We start from the raw sequence: 16,065 nt of genomic DNA on the forward strand, positions 1-16,065 counted from the left end.
GAATAAAAATGTATATAAGACTAAACACAAACCTTGGGAAAACCAAATGAAAAATTATTCTTTTTTTGTAACTAAATACATTCCATGCAAAATGCCTAATAAGGCACCTAATTACAAGCCATGTCTCCTTCTCCAAAGTTCTAACTGGTAATCTGTGTCCTCTGAACTGCAGATCATATCCAAATTAAAACTTTGGTCTTGTAGAAGGCGGTTATGATTGCTCACAACATCTTCAAATTCTATTCGTGTCGTATCTTGTAGTCCTAAACTTGTCAGCAATTTCTGAACTAACGGTACATTACGGCTCGCTTCTGTATTAATATTACTCTCTGAATCGCCATGATGTATTGCTCTCCTTGATAGCTCTTTTTTAACGTTGTTCATATATTCTATTGGATCTATCTCCGGATCTACATTCTCATCAATTTCATCTCTTCTTTTAACATATATAACACAATCTTTTTTGAAATAATCATTTGCCGTGAATTTGTCATTAAACTCCAAAAATAGGGGATAATATGCAGGATCCTCAATTTTTATAGAGCGAATAGTTTCCAGTGGAGGCAATAAGCATGGAGAACTGCATCCGTGTATAACCATTTGCGGGTTCGAATCTCTTTTAGAATCACGAATAACAATTTCCAATGGAATGTCCTCACGTAATTCGTCTGTGTCAGAATCCCTTAGCACCAAAACTCTCGTGTCTACCGACATACACCACAAATATTTAGTTTCTTGCAAATAGTAAGGCGGCATAAATGTTGGTAGGACACTAATTATTAGATAGGATAGACTATCCAAATCATTAGTCTTAATTGCATACCTCCCCAGTCCTAAAAATAAGAAACCCAAAGATAAACTTGTGGCCATGTATTTGCCATAATGATTTTCATTGTCCCTGAGGTGGTTTGCTGGATTCGCCCCTTCAGAGTCTGAATCCTCTTCAAGGGTTAAGTTATTGGTGGGGTTTGTAATCTCTTCAACTTGGAGTAGTGGATCAATGACTCTTCCATTCTGTTCTTGAATTCCGGTAGCATCACCTTCCCTGAAACCCGAAGGAGACTCAGCATGCATCTCATTTACATAAGATCCCTTCCCATGAACAACATTGTGTAGATATCTAATCCTTTTAAACGTTTCAACATCACCAGAGCCAGACATGGTTAAGCTTAAAGAAATTATCAAAACATTCACAAGCATTGAGATTCCCTTGTACATCAACTGTTCATCAACAGTACTCCCCATAGCATATTGATAAAATGGGAGAAACTGATCTAGGATGGTAAAGAGACCATCACGAAGCCCAATATCATTTGTTGATGCATACTTAATCCCCACTGATAACACACGCCCTGCAATAATATAATAAGTAGGTAACATATCGCTATCAATCTCAATATGTTGTTCATTTCCATCAAGCATCCCGATTATCCAATCCACACTTCCTTCAATACTATCCCACATTACCATGTTAGATGCCCATTCCCTATACATAAATAATTCAGGCTTTATATACCACGTTTCCCCACGTTTAGTGTCGTCGCTCGTAGCAGATAATTTTGCAGCAACAACGCCAAAATTCGACTTCAAAAACATTAACATCAAAGCCACTATTGCACCTAACTGAGAATTATCAGGCATCCATGACTCTTCCACATCATGAACAGTAGTAACTAATTTTAATAGGCCCTCAATAATACCTGGATCCATATAAGCTGCTGTATTTTGAACATTAAATGGATCTGTTGTAGAATGTATAGGATCCCGTTCATCATACTCAATCATTTCAGTATCACTATCGCCATAACTTCTTATAGTTAAACATCTATATCCAGCACCCATGTTCACCAACCCTAAAGCGATACCTGCGGCCAACCTGTAACCTTCATCAGGTACTTGTTCCTCATTAATTGTAACGAAAGAAGTGATTTGCGAATACAATAGATCACTCATCCTTCTATGTTGAGAGCATTGGTAAAGGACACCGACTCCGACTAATCCTGATGTTTGCACCCTGTGATGAATATTCAAATTACTAGATCCTGGAGGTAATAAAGCAACAATGTGAACACTCAAAACTTTGGTCAAAGTTAGATCCATAGAACCCTTCATGCTTGCACATATACCTAATAGTAACCCAATACTAATATGCGTATGTTTGGGGCTCAAGAAATTATAAAGCTGCCACTCCTCCAATACTTTTAGATGACCGTTTAACCCTAGCCCCAATAAAAACCCACCATACTGTGCATCCAACCACGGAGGCCTATTATAATTAATCCATGAACTAGTTACATTAGCTACTGACTTAGAAATGGCTATTCCTCTCGCCACACCACGATGGAATTCAGCCCACTTTAAAAATTCATCAGGAAATTTTGCTTTAGATAACGAAAGCTTACTGCCATCGCTTGGAAACTTAAAATTCAAATTTAACTCGTCACGCAGGGCCTTTTTAGCATTTATGGCCTCTTCAGAACAATAAAAAACGGCAGCCTTCCCAAGGCCACTGGTAAACGCTTTATATGCTAAAGTTGTGGCAGCGTGCTTTTTTAACTTTAAGATTTTTGTATATTCACCACTTAATGGGGGGAAATAAGCTTTATGAGGGTTCGAATAAGTAAACATGGATAAAACCTCAGCAAACAAACTTTCATCAAAAAATACATTTTCCTTACTATCGAAAATCTCCAACGAACGTGTACTCAATGAAGTTTCTGCACCTCTTCGCAACTCCAAGATTGAACTCGTTAGTTCTGCAATATCTTTCACTTTAAAGTCAATCCTGTTTTTTGAATGGGAAGGGAAGTCTCTCCTATCATTCGGCGTTTCACCTTTCATTAATGCAATACAAGTACTCAAGTCAGATCGCGTAATTAGGGACACATTCATAGCAGGATCTACCTTATTTATCGTCGGCTCTAGTTCGTGTAAAAATCTCTTCAACGGCGCATAAACACCAATAGGATACGTTTCAAATTCTCCCTGATCAATTTGCAATTCGTTCAAACGTTCAAGTAAGTTGTTACTCAAATGCTGCCTAGACTGCAGTGACTCAAACAACCTCAACAATTTATGGGTTCGCGGTGTAACGATCGCATCAACTGCAGTTCCCTCTTGTTCAGCCAATCGCGAAAACGTGATAAAGGGAACCACTTCAACCACAGGACTTTGCGTGACACTATAAAGTGATCTAAATATCGATGGAGGTTCATCCAACGGGTGCGTAAATTGTACTTGCAAAGGCTCAATGGGTTCCCTTTTGCAGTGATAATAATCAACCCACACAGACGGCCAGCCCATCAAATAAGTTAGCCTACTCAATAATTTGTCCAAACGTTTTACGTTGTGCAGTTGCAAAACATTTAATTGAAATTCTTCCCTCAAAAGATGCAAACACATGACTATTTTGGGTAGCCATTCCCACACAGTATTCCCACAACTCGAAAATGGCTCCATCAGAATCTTTTCAAACACATCATCGTAGAAATGGGAATCTGCGGTCACTAGAAATGACGGCATGGTATACTCGAACGCAAGGATATCGTGATTTTCACATTCCTTATCGGCAACAATCATCCTAGTAAGTTGCCAAATGGAGAGCAAATACGAAAAGATTGCAGGGGGCACCAAGTACCTGATGGCTTCAAAATATTTCTGGACCGTTTGACTTCTAGGATAAGTTACAGGAGGAATTGTGTAGTGGTCTTTTTCCAAAAATAAGTCCGTAGGCGATATACAGTGAATATTTCGATATTGCGGTTTACCATCCAACGGGAAGCAGGGGGACATGGCATCCAAAGTTGGATTAAATAGAGCAATCTCACCGTCCAACAAAAGGGCAAATACACCAGGTAAGTACTGAGAGTCGTATGCACAAATGTCTAATATCATCATTTTCTTGATATCCATAGATTTTACAAGGGACATTGGGGAATAACCAAAGGCCTTGAACTTCATGCTTCCAACTAACGGAGAATTCAAGTTGAATATCCATAGTCTACCCCAGTCATGCTCCCGGTCATAGACGGCTATCGTGACTCTATCGTTAAACTTTGTCGACACGACCTTAACCTTGTTTGAGAGTTTGAAGGGCAAGGGTGATGAGGTAATTTTAGTTAGTAGGCCATCTTTAGATATCACTGGTTGCGAGAGCAGGTCTTGAGGATTTGAGTTCAGCCCCATCTGCGAGGGCAAACTAAATCCATTATCAGACATGACCATTCTATCTAATGTTGCTGATGAGCTTCTCAGCTGCGAAGCCTTATTAACACTAGCATTACTATGTGTACTCGCACGCGGAGTGCTGTTCTGATTTGGCGGATCTGAACTGACAGTTGCAGAAGCTGTCCTTCTATTCATCGTGAGCCGTCGTCTTAGCGTACTTGTGAGCCCGGTAGAAGCAAAGTTACTGTTAAGGTTACCGTTACTGCTGCTGTTGTTTGAAGTGCAATTTGCATTCGAATTCGAATTGTTGCTGCTGCCACCGCAGCCACCACCGCCGCCATCGTTCGTCGCGGTGGTGGTGGTGCTGGCGCTGATCGGCGACCCAATATGAAGCTCCGAGGTCCGTTTGCGCTGAGCAGACGAGGACCCAAGCGGGACACAGCTTTCGCTGGGCATTAGGTTCCCATAGCTCTTTTTCCTCTTCATGGTAAATATAGACGACGGATCCGGCCCCATCGTGGACCTCGAGTTCAGAAGCTCCGCACTATAGAAACTGATGAACTGCTTCGACTTGTGATACAACACCGCTATCCCGTACGATTCGTATTCCGGAAAGTGCAACAGCGTGTATTGGTCGATATCCGCGTGATTAGATGCAAACGTAATCGACCCAAACGGCATGAGCGGATCAGAAAGCGTGATGAACTTATGTGTCCCTGCCATCACATCCAGATCAACCAGATCAGGATCGCGAAGCACCTCAAGTAGCACTCCATTGATGTAAAAATACGCCTTCGAAACAGGGAACGGAAGCTTGATGGAATGCGAATCCCCGTCGTCCAAAAAGTATATCTGGATGTAGTTCTTTAACACAATCACCAACGATTCCTGGTTCGACTCCCACTTGGTGAACCCTGCAAGGAGCACATTTTCAGTGAACTTGAACCTGCGGAAATACGTATTTTCCCTATACCACTCGACCGTAGTCGAGTTGGTAACCCACACCTGGCCAAGCTCTGCTGAATGATGGAGGACATGCGAATCGGCTTTATCTTGCGAGTCCATAGATGGTGTAGACGGCGTGCACGGAGGACGAACGGAGGTGGACGTGGAGGTGGACGTTAGAGCTTGTTGGTGTTTACATGGACGGCTAATAAATAAGGCCGAAGGGGAACAGCGCGAGGGCACAAAACAGAGAGTCACGTGACTCCACCGTTACCCGCCCCGCGGCAATCCGTGCAACGGTACATCATCGCAACAAAGGTCGCGGCGGCCGCCGCGCCCGCGGCCCCCCTCTTTTTCCCCTTTCTCATCTCCTTTTTTTCCGCCTTTTGCTTTGGCATTGAAAAGGACAGTAAATAAACTCCTTCTTCTTGCTGTTACCCCCGTTTAATTAGATAGTTCTCACATCCTGTAGCATACACACACAGGCATATCCCTTTTCAAATCTTTTTGATTGATTATACAGATAACGAACAAGGCGAATAAGGAGTTGGATAGGACAAGATAGTGTGGGAAAGCGCGGATAATGGCTAATCATACGTTTACTTGGCCAGCAGGTCCGAAGAGTGTTATTGTTACGGGAGACTTCGATGATTGGAAGGGGTCCCTTCATTTGGTCAAGCAAGAGGAGGGAGATTTTTTGTTAAGTGTACCCCTTGGGACGTGCAAACGGTCTTCGTCGTTGTCGCCACCGTCATCATCACCAACAGAGAAGGATAAGATTTATTTCAAGTTTATAGTTGATGGAGAATGGATAGTTAGTGATAAGTACAAGAAGGATTCTTTAACGGGGCCGGAGAATAATTATATTAGTTTGGGAGCGTTGTCGGGAGAAGAAAACGAGGGGGCAGCGGGGGCGTTGGGAGTGCAGAAGCAGATTCCCAAGGCGCAGCCGGCACCTGGGTCCAGGAGGGGTAAGAAGAGTAAGAAGAAGAAGAAACGGGTTCGCAGGAGCAAGAAGACGAGTGAGGAGCGGTCAGAGGGGTTATTGTCGTCGAGTGATGAAGGGTCGGGGACCGAGTCGTCGTCTTTATCGGCCAATGAATCTTCTTCTTCGCCTTCTGGGGGTACGAGTTTGAGTTCTTCTGGGTCTACTGTTGGTGGTGTGACGACGGGCCGTATGGCGCTTGAAGATGTTAGTGGTGGTAGTGCAGGTATGGGTGCAGTAGCAGCAGCAGGTGGTCATGCAGCAGCACGGAAAGCAAAAGCAGATAAAACGGTGCAAGGCGCGATCCAGAGCGATACTGAAAAACAGCCCACTGCAGCTGTTTCTGCTAGTCAGATTGCTGCAGGAATTGGGGGACATTCCGCTCATAATAAGGGGCCTCTTTACTTGGCGCTGGCTCCTGAGGGTGAAACTGCAGAAAAATCAGACCGACCTGAGGGGTTGGGCGATAAAGCCCCTAACGGCCACCACGAAAAGGAGGAGTCAGTAGAAATCCCGGAGAAGGAGCAAAAAAAGGAGGAAAACCCCAAGTGGGACGAATCGAAACCTCTTGCTTTAAATCCAAACAACGATCTGAAGTCGAAATCTTTGAACTGGAGTTCAAAAGGAAAGGCAAGTGGAGAGGTTCCTCTACCACTTGAATATACTTTGGGACCGGGCCCAGTCATACCAACTACACCAGGGCAGCTCAGGGCGTTGAACCAAGGGCGTGGAGAAACTTACAAGGACATGAACAAGGATAATACTGAGCCAAAGGATGAGATTGTCAACACCCAGGAGGAACCCCCTACGGAATCCCCTACGGAAACTTCAAAGGAAACAGAGGCAAAGCAGGAGCCAAAGCAGGAACCTAAAGAAGTCTCAAACGCTGCGACTCAAGAGAAACAGAACGAGGATGAACCTTACAAGGTTGCAGTGATCACTCCAAAGGAAGCTGTAGAGGAGGCCGCGCCCCTAGACACTTCAAAGAAGGAACAGCTCCTAACAGAAGAGCTTCCAAAGGAAGGGCCTTTAGAGAAAGAGCCTAAGGTGGTCTCCGCGTTAGCCGATGCGAAGAAGGAAATCCCGTCAAAGGATGTGTCAAAGGAAGCTACTCCAAAGAAGCAATCCACTTCTGACACCCCTAAGAGGTCCACTCCTGTAGTCACTCCCAGGAAGGAGGCCACTCCGGAATTCACCCCTAAGCAGGATACTCCTAGGGAAGAACCCAAGAAGGAAGTCACTCCGGTAGCTACGCCTAAGAAGGAAGTCACTCCTGTAGTCACTCCCAGGAAGGAGGCCACTCCGGAATTCACCCCTAAGCAGGACACTCCTAAGGAAGAACCCAAGAAGGAAGTCACACCGGTAGCTACGCCCAAGAAGGATACTCCTAAGGAAGAACCCAAGAAGGAAGTCACTCCGGTAGCTACGCCTAAGAAGGAAGTCACTCCTGTAGTCACTCCCAGGAAGGAGGCCACTCCGGAATTCACCCCTAAGCAGGACACTCCTAAGGAAGAACCCAAGAAGGAAGTCACACCGGTAGCTACGCCCAAGAAGGACACTCCCAAGGAAGAGCTGAAGGAAGTCACTCCGGTAGCTGCGCCCAAGAAGGACACTCCCAAGGAAGAGCTGAAGGAAGTCACTCCTGTAGCTACGCCTAAGAAGGACACTCCCAAGGAAGAGCTGAAGGAAGTCACTCCGGTAGCTACGCCCAAGAAGGACACTCCCAAGGAAGAGCTGAAGGAAGTCACTCCGGTAGCTACGCCCAAGAAGGACACTCCCAAGGAAGAGCTGAAGGAAGTCACTCCGGTAGCTACGCCTAAGAAGGAAGTCACTCCTGTAGTCACTCCCAGGAAGGAGGCCACTCCGGAATTCACCCCTAAGCAGGACACTCCTAAGGAAGAACCCAAGAAGGAAGTCACACCGGTAGCTACGCCCAAGAAGGATACTCCTAAGGAAGAACCCAAGAAGGAAGTCACTCCGGTAGCTACGCCTAAGAAGGAAGTCACTCCTGTAGTCACTCCCAGGAAGGAGGCCACTCCGGAATTCACCCCTAAGCAGGACACTCCTAAGGAAGAACCCAAGAAGGAAGTCACACCGGTAGCTACGCCCAAGAAGGATACTCCTAAGGAAGAACCCAAGAAGGAAGTCACTCCGGTAGCTACGCCTAAGAAGGAAGTCACTCCTGTAGTCACTCCCAGGAAGGAGGCCACTCCGGAATTCACCCCTAAGCAGGACACTCCTAAGGAAGAACCCAAGAAGGAAGTCACACCGGTAGCTACGCCCAAGAAGGACACTCCCAAGGAAGAGCTGAAGGAAGTCACTCCGGTAGCTACGCCCAAGAAGGACACTCCCAAGGAAGAGCTGAAGGAAGTCACTCCGGTAGCTACGCCCAAGAAGGACACTCCCAAGGAAGAACCCAAGAAAGTCACTTCTGTAGCTACGCCCAAGAAGGAAGCGTCTCAACGGTCAACTCCGAAGAGGGTGGAATCTCAAAGATTAACTCCGAAGAGGGTGGAATCTGAAAGGTTAACACCTAGGAGGGCGGAATCTCAGAGGTCAACTCCAAAAGAAGGCCCAAGCAAGGTGACACCTGGACCAACACCAAATAGGTATGAGAAACCTGTTGGGAGTACAGCAGAAGATAAATTTGGTACTGAAGCCAAGCCTCAAATATCACCAAAGGAATCTTTACCAGTTGGTACCACTTTAGATCCAAATGCAAGCGACAAAATGTCCGAAAAGAAGACCTCTGAATCTGAACACTCCAGAAGTAATAGCGCTTTTGCAGTAGTCGATCAAAGTAGTAACACTGCTCTACAGAACTCTAATAATGCTGAAAGCTTATTACCAAAAACCGCCAATGACGCTAATGACTCCACTCATCTTGACGCCCAGAGTTCACAACCTTCTGAAGTTAAGTCATTTGGGCCATCTGAGCGTAATCGGTCTGTTGTCACTCCAGCTAACGAATCTAATGGAGAACCTTCTTCGAAAACAGATTACTTTGTTGCAGCAGAAGGTTTGGCACCTTCATTGCAATCCAATCACGAAATTTCAAAGGGATCCGCGACTAGCCCGGTAACAACAGCTGCCAGCAAGAAGAGTGTTGACTCTAATATGAGACCTTCTAGCAAGTCTAGTAGTACTCCAAGCAGCCAAAAGGTAGGTTCAGAACCAAAGAGAAGATCAGGTTTCTTTGCTAGATTAAAAAGATTATTGAGATAAAATGATGAAAATGTGGGGACGTAACTTAAACAGTAACAGATCCAGAAAAGAAATAAGCAAATAAAATAGACCTATCAAATTGCCAAGCGAGGTTTGTTAATAGTATTGAGAATTTTTTCAATTCACAATTTATCGTAAAGCAGTAGTTTTGTTCCTGACTTTTTTTTATCTTTCCAATATCTTCTACAAACGACTATTATTATTAACTTGTGTTTATGTTCTCGTTAGTTCTCATTAGTTCTTGTTATATTATTGAACAACTTTCTTCGCAGACTTTTTGAAATCGTTTTTCATAACAGATATCTTACATCATTCATTAGCAAACCCAGAATGACTGCAATTCAAACGTTTCATGGATGTTGAAGGCCATTTCATTTTCTTGAACACTTATTAAACGAAAACCTAGAAAACGAGTGGGGATAATGGGATTACTTATTTTAGTGCCTAAAATTTCGAAACTAATGTAGCACTTCCAATGCACCTTCATCTTTTATCCCTTTTTTCTGCGTTAAATAGTTGAAAGTAGTTTTCCAGATACACTTCAAAACGGCTCTCCGATCCTATATACTATATGACTATATTTTTGTTTGTTTATTGGCCTATAATTTATCGATTATGTTATCTATTGTACTACCTGCAGATAGGTCGGTCACTTAAGCTTTCTTTGGGGCGCACAGAACAACTCCTCAAATAAGCCTCAAGCACCGAAGGAACGCACGGCGGATACATTATATGACATTCACACAGCCCATAACTAGCTTAGGATTTTATATGAATCTCTTGCTTGCTGTGGTCCTGTTCAAAGCACCGGTTTGTCTACTATACTTTGGAGCAGAATAAAGTAGAAAACTGTAAAAAGCAATTTTCCGGAAAATTTTTTGGAAAGAATAGTGAGATGAGGTCGTATTGGTATGAACAACTTTGGTATGATGATTGGTATATATGGAGTAAGTGTGAATCTTCGTTACCTTGTTCGTCGCATTTTATTCGTTTTAAATAAAGGATTCAGTGGATTTAGCATATGATGAGCTCTACTCTGAAGTCCAAAGCAGCAGTGACCGATGAACTGGTTACTAAAGCATTAAGTAGTCCAACTAAAAAGAGAACAGCAGAAGATGAGATTGAGATTGATTTAAATCAATCAGTTCCTCTATCCAAGAAGCAGAAACGTTTGCTGAGGAGAGGTAAAATCAGTTTGGAAGAATTGAATTCGAAATTTAATATTGATCCCAAGTCTATTGAAGAATATCAAAAAGAGGGCGAAACTAAAAAGGATGATGAGGATAACGAAAGAGGCTCAGCATTGACTGCGTCATCGATCGGTGCAGAGGGAGGTCAACCAGTTGCAGCTGTTGCAACTTCAAAGGAGAGGGAAAAATCGTTTGGTGTTTGGATTGGAAATTTATCCTATTGTACCACTAAGCAAGATATCATAAGGTTTATTACTGCAAAGACATCCACGCTCGAAGGGCCATCAAAAATCACGGAAGCGGATATTGTCAGATTTAAGATGCCTTTAGCTCAGAATGATGGAAAGATCATTAAGAATAAAGGGTTTGCCTATGTGGACTTCAAGTCGCAGGAGCAAATGCTCGCGGTAATTGGTCTGTCAGAATTACAGTTGAATGGCAGAAACTTATTGGTGAAAAATTCTAAAGGCTTTACAGGTAGGCCAGACAAAAACGACCTTATTTCCCTGTCCAAAAACCCGCCATCGCGCATTCTATTCGTTGGGAACTTATCCTTCAACACTACCGAAGAGCTTTTAAAAAAGCATTTCCAGCATTGCGGCAATATCGTTAAAATCAGGATGGCTACATTCGAAGACACTGGCAAGTGTAAAGGATTCGCCTTCGTGGACTTCAAGGATGAAACTGGTCCAACTGCATCTCTAACTGATAAATCCTGCAGAAAAATCGCAAACAGACCAATTAGAATGGAATACGGTGAAGACAGAAGTAAACGACATGTAAAAAGAAAACCTGAATCTTCGAACGCCCGTTCCATTTCGGAAAACATCGACTTGCCACCGTCGATCGCGAAGAAACAACCTGATCATCACTTTGAAACCAGTAGAAAGAGACAGCCAACATATAGAGATTCTAATAACCGTGTGAAAAGTAGTGTCGCATTGGCTTCCGCACAACGGGCGTCCGTTGCAATCGTCCCCTCACAGGGCAAAAAGGTAAAGTTCTAAATCTAAGCATCGTTCGAGACCCCGCCCCCTTCCGCTCAATAAAAAAGCACATAACTAAAAGCACTAAAAACATATTATAAATACATGCTGCTGCATATTATACAAGTAATCTCATCCATCTGTACACTAATGTCTGTTATGTCTGCCTCTGGGGACAATTTGCATGATTTTTCCCTCATCCTCGAGCATCTGAACATTTTTCTCGAGAGCACGATTCTGCAAGGCTTTAGCTCCATATTGTTTTTTTTCCGATCGGATCTCAATTTGCGGAGACTGTTAAAGCAAGATTATATTTGAGTTATATTATTACGAACGCAATGGACAGGGAGCATTGTTATAAAGTAATGGTCCCAATGGAAGGGTATAGAGCAGTTACGATAAATTAAGAATAGAGAACAGTGATCAGAGGTTAAGTTAATGTAACGTTGGACTGTTTTTATAAATTCTTTTAAGGTCACGATTTTGTTTTGTTGGTTTTTTAGCGCAAGCTGGCTTCTGTCAAGTAAGTTCTAAAAAAGGAAGGTCTTAATTTTCCGATACTTAAGAGTGATACAGCCATAAAGTGGATAGTGAATGCCAAGGTTTATGCAGGGTTAGACCTCGTCTCCAAAGCTGTGTATGATGCCTTACAATAATACAAGCAGTCCAGCGATTAATATAGAATCTCCGAAGGTATACCCACCGTCGAGCTTTTCTTCTGACAGCAAAACAGGGCTTATGTTATATCCAGAAGTTATATCTGCAATTTCAAAAGAGAGTTTATCTCTAGGAGGGATCCCTTCTTCTAGTAGTTTAGAGAGTTTATTATATTCAGCGACATCTGAATCAACGGAAACTCCTAAGCATACCGGCGATTTAACATTAGTGGGTTCATCGAGTTCGGCAATTTCGTCCCGTTTGACGGAGTCGAATACATCTGGTCAACTACTCGATAGTAATTCTGGTGGTGATACTTCCCGTTCTGCTACTTCCTATGTCCAGCCCTCAGTATCTCCTACTCCATTGCCTACTTCAGAGGCACCAAATACTTCTGGCCACACCTCTGTAGCCGCAGTTCGTGATACTATGCCTTCTAGGAAGGCGACCGAATCTGGTCAAAGCACCTTATACCAGAGCTCATCACTATCTCTTGTTTATTCTACTGCAATAGTTGCACCTTCCGATACCCCTTCATCCGTCCAACAGTTGCATTCACATAATACTTTATTTGAAGTAACCACTCTCGAAAGTCAGACCCACGCAACGAGCGTTACTTCATCCTCAGGAGACAGCGATGCTGAAAGTTCATCTAGTAGTGAAAATGATGGAAGAGAAAGCACGGAGGATACATCCGATTTATCAGTGACTTTTGTCACTCTTACGGTCTCTCTAAATCCAACGGTGGTTATACATTCGACAGTTCTTTCAACGGTATATCCGACGCCTTCACAGACTACTCAAGACAGGAGCAGTATTCCTCCGATCTCCTCAATCAACCTAGACGCAATACCCACAGATAAAACCTATGTCATCTATACACAAAACTACCAATTCACTGCATCATATACAACATTCAACACGGGTCTGCCGGTTACGTCAGTCATGCCTACCGAAGTTTACTCTACATTCTCCACACCAACTTCAGTTATAACCACAGATGTGGGTCTATACAAGGCATGGTCAAACAATCTCTTTGGTAACCCTACCCCTTCTGCTAACCCATACAAAGGGTCTAAAAAAAATATGATTATTGGAACTGTTCTAGGATCAGTTTGTGGCTTCTTTTTTTGTTTATCTGTATTTTGTTTTATGCTTTTTCGTAAGAAGAAGGCCCTACGAAAGTCAAAAGCTGAAAGAGGATTTACCCACGAGATAGGTTGTAGGCTCGATTATCCAGTGACTGAACAACATGATAGATCCAGAGGCAATGTTGGTGTGGGCCTTTCTGCCGACTTGCCACCTTTACTGAAGAGCAAATATCGTCTGGGGGTCCACAAGAAGAAACGTTCTGAATCCGCACTCAAGGAATTCTATAAACGTAGAGACCTCTCCAACGGCCGCAGAGCAAGTATAGACAGTACAAATTCCAGTAATCCTTTCAGAGATGAATTCGACTTTCAACAGCGAACTCAGCCTCCACCAGTCCCTCCCCGTGTGTTGCGACCTGCAGTACATATGCAGACATCACGAGCCACATTAAAACTCAATGGACTCTTTAATAGATACTCTTATGTGAGTTCAGTGAATGATGAAACCACTGATAACCTTTCATCCGATATCTATAGTTCTGAAAGTGGATCAATCCCGATTCTTCTAGCTCCCAGAAGTAGATCTGACGCAGCAAATCCAAGCCAGGTCACACATGTAGGTTCTCAAAGTTTTCTTAAAGAGGTACTCTAATTGGAAACTACTAAAAAGCGTATATTATACATTATATAACATTACCACTATTTACGGTGTTTTTGGAGGTATTCCACTATCCAGAGGTTCATGATCCTATCATACACTACAACTGGATCTAGCCAAGATTCAACCCACTGTTACCTCTAAATGAAGATCACTGATTGTCTCTTCTGAATTACGCATTATGTTAAATGTGTCATTGAGCAATCTCGCTGTTTTTACTTAATCAGCTCGTAGAAGATGATACCCAAAATTTTCATTTTAACAAAAATTATGGATGCTTAGTACATCACCACCACCACTGCTACCACCGCCAATATCTAAAGCCGTAACCTATCTGCTGACCGTTTATTAATAATAGTCCGATAGCTTTCATATTGGTATGATCTCTAGATATCTGATCGGTCTCTCCAAGACCAGAGTTTTTAATGTGGTCGGTTGTAGAGGCTTTATATCGAGTGGTAGTTTGCTAGGCTCTACAAGCAAAAATGGATCGCTATTTGGTTCCATAACTAAGGGCGCTGATGTTCTTTCTAATGATGATCCAACTAAGACTTCCAGTAGATTGGGCTTGGCGGCTGATGCGATGGATAAGGAAGAGATGGAAATGGATAAAGAACTGAAGAATAAGGTTACGTTACAATCGGACAGTGAACTAAATGAATATATTGTTAAACAGCAACAGCCTATAAAACTTGCGCCTGACTTGTTGCTTTCGCCTTTAAAACGTCAAATCTATGAAGCCAATTGTAAGTTGAATGGTGGCTTCTACAAAAAGGACACTATTGTCAGACTTCCAAATTCTTCAGCTGAATATAAACTCAAACTGTCCCGCGAGGAGATAGATGCTTTAGAACCAAGCGTCTACGTGAAATCTTATAGAATAAAGTCTTCAATGAAAAAGGCCACACTATTGTTACGGTTATTGAATGGATTAGATTTAAAAAAGGCCATTACTCAGTGTCATTTCTCGGATAAAGGGATATCTCGTGAAGTTGGTGAATTGTTACAAAAAGGTCTAGAAGATGGACGTAAATTAGGCCTTGATGAAAATGATTTATATATATCACAAATCTGGACAGGTAGTGACGGGGTTTGGGGCAAACGTGTAGATATTAAAGGAAGAGGCAGAGCAGGTGTGATCAGACACCGTTTCGTGCATATTAGGTGTATTCTAAAGACCAAGAGCGTTACGAAGAAAAGATTAGAATACGAAAATAGTCTAAAGGAATTGCGGAAAAAGCCCTGGGTTCAACTAGCAGATAAGCCTGTTAGAGGTAGCATGGGAGGTGTATACAGATGGTAAGTAGGCATGCTGTTCTCCGTGGATCTCACATATGTAAATAGAAAGGTGATGCCGAGCATATGTATAAATTTGCGAGGTACCTTTAAAATTAATACTGAATAATTACAAATCTATAAGGAATAAAAAAACCTCTACACTTAACTATAGCAGCTGGGGAAAACATCAATACAACAGAAAAAAGGGATTCAAAATGGCTTTCATGCACAAGCTTTATTCCTTTTTCGATTTTTTGTTACCCTTGCCAACTTTCGCAGTACTTGCAGCAGCAGAGTTACTGGAAGTCTCAGACTGTGTAACTTGCTTTTGACCTTCTTCTTTGTGAAATTGATTTAATCTTTGCTGATAATCCCACTCAGTGTACCACAAGCCTCCTTGTAAAACAAGAACCCCCGTGAAAACTATCAGCAAAATGATGTTGGAAGACGCAATAACAGCCAATCCTTGGTTTTGAGTAACTTCACCCCAATCTCCATGAATAGATGATTCTACACCTGTCTTGATATTAGTCAAGAAGACACAGATACCTAGAACAAACATACCCAAGGATCCATATTCAAATAATTGCAATTCTGGGTTAGGCTTGTAAACCCTAGCAAGAGATCCAATTAATCCCAAAGAAACCACTGCTCCAAATGCATAAAAAACCCTTGGAGAAGTGTAGAATAACGTTTGGTAATGTCTTAAAGCATTGTCATAGTGTTCTTGCGTCATCTTTGGATTGAATAAAATATGGTAATCGTAGGTCTGATTCGAAAAGAAAACCCCCATAATGAAAGACGTAGACATTAAAATTAGAGCTGTTCCAACTGTACAGACATCTTTGTAGGTAAAATTGACCATGATTGTAGCGGGTTATAA

General features: G+C 42.6%; 6 protein-coding genes across 6 annotated transcripts; 4 read left to right on the forward strand and 2 right to left on the reverse strand.

Moving 5' to 3' along the window:
• Positions 1 to 111: 111 nt before the first annotated feature.
• APC1 (anaphase promoting complex subunit 1) lies at positions 112 to 5,232 on the reverse strand (the record flags this gene model as incomplete). The annotated part of the gene is made up of 1 exon (XM_003647555.1): positions 112 to 5,232. One exon carries the CDS (start codon positions 5,230 to 5,232, stop codon positions 112 to 114), a length of 5,121 nt encoding a protein of 1,706 aa, XP_003647603.1.
• Positions 5,233 to 5,695: 463 nt separating this feature from the next.
• Positions 5,696 to 9,322, forward strand: MDG1 (Mdg1p; the record flags this gene model as incomplete). The annotated part of the gene is made up of 1 exon (XM_003647556.1): positions 5,696 to 9,322. One exon carries the CDS (start codon positions 5,696 to 5,698, stop codon positions 9,320 to 9,322), a length of 3,627 nt encoding a protein of 1,208 aa, XP_003647604.1.
• A 1,024-nt stretch (positions 9,323 to 10,346) lies between these two features.
• Positions 10,347 to 11,519, forward strand: NOP13 (Nop13p; the record flags this gene model as incomplete). The annotated part of the gene is made up of 1 exon (XM_003647557.1): positions 10,347 to 11,519. The coding sequence occupies one exon, from the start codon at positions 10,347 to 10,349 to the stop codon at positions 11,517 to 11,519; it is 1,173 nt and encodes a 390-aa protein (XP_003647605.1).
• A 618-nt stretch (positions 11,520 to 12,137) lies between these two features.
• Positions 12,138 to 13,898, forward strand: TDA7 (Tda7p; the record flags this gene model as incomplete). The annotated part of the gene is made up of 1 exon (XM_003647558.1): positions 12,138 to 13,898. The coding sequence occupies one exon, from the start codon at positions 12,138 to 12,140 to the stop codon at positions 13,896 to 13,898; it is 1,761 nt and encodes a 586-aa protein (XP_003647606.1).
• Positions 13,899 to 14,283: 385 nt separating this feature from the next.
• Positions 14,284 to 15,207, forward strand: MRPL22 (mitochondrial 54S ribosomal protein uL22m; the record flags this gene model as incomplete). The annotated part of the gene is made up of 1 exon (XM_003647559.1): positions 14,284 to 15,207. One exon carries the CDS (start codon positions 14,284 to 14,286, stop codon positions 15,205 to 15,207), a length of 924 nt encoding a protein of 307 aa, XP_003647607.1.
• Positions 15,208 to 15,417: 210 nt separating this feature from the next.
• Positions 15,418 to 16,047, reverse strand: SHR3 (Shr3p; the record flags this gene model as incomplete). The annotated part of the gene is made up of 1 exon (XM_003647560.1): positions 15,418 to 16,047. One exon carries the CDS (start codon positions 16,045 to 16,047, stop codon positions 15,418 to 15,420), a length of 630 nt encoding a protein of 209 aa, XP_003647608.1.
• Positions 16,048 to 16,065: the final 18 nt, after the last annotated feature.

Source organism: Eremothecium cymbalariae, chromosome 6 (assembly GCF_000235365.1).
Source record: "Eremothecium cymbalariae DBVPG#7215 chromosome 6, complete sequence".
In the NCBI taxonomy this organism is placed as follows: Eukaryota; Fungi; Ascomycota; class Saccharomycetes; order Saccharomycetales; family Saccharomycetaceae; genus Eremothecium; species Eremothecium cymbalariae.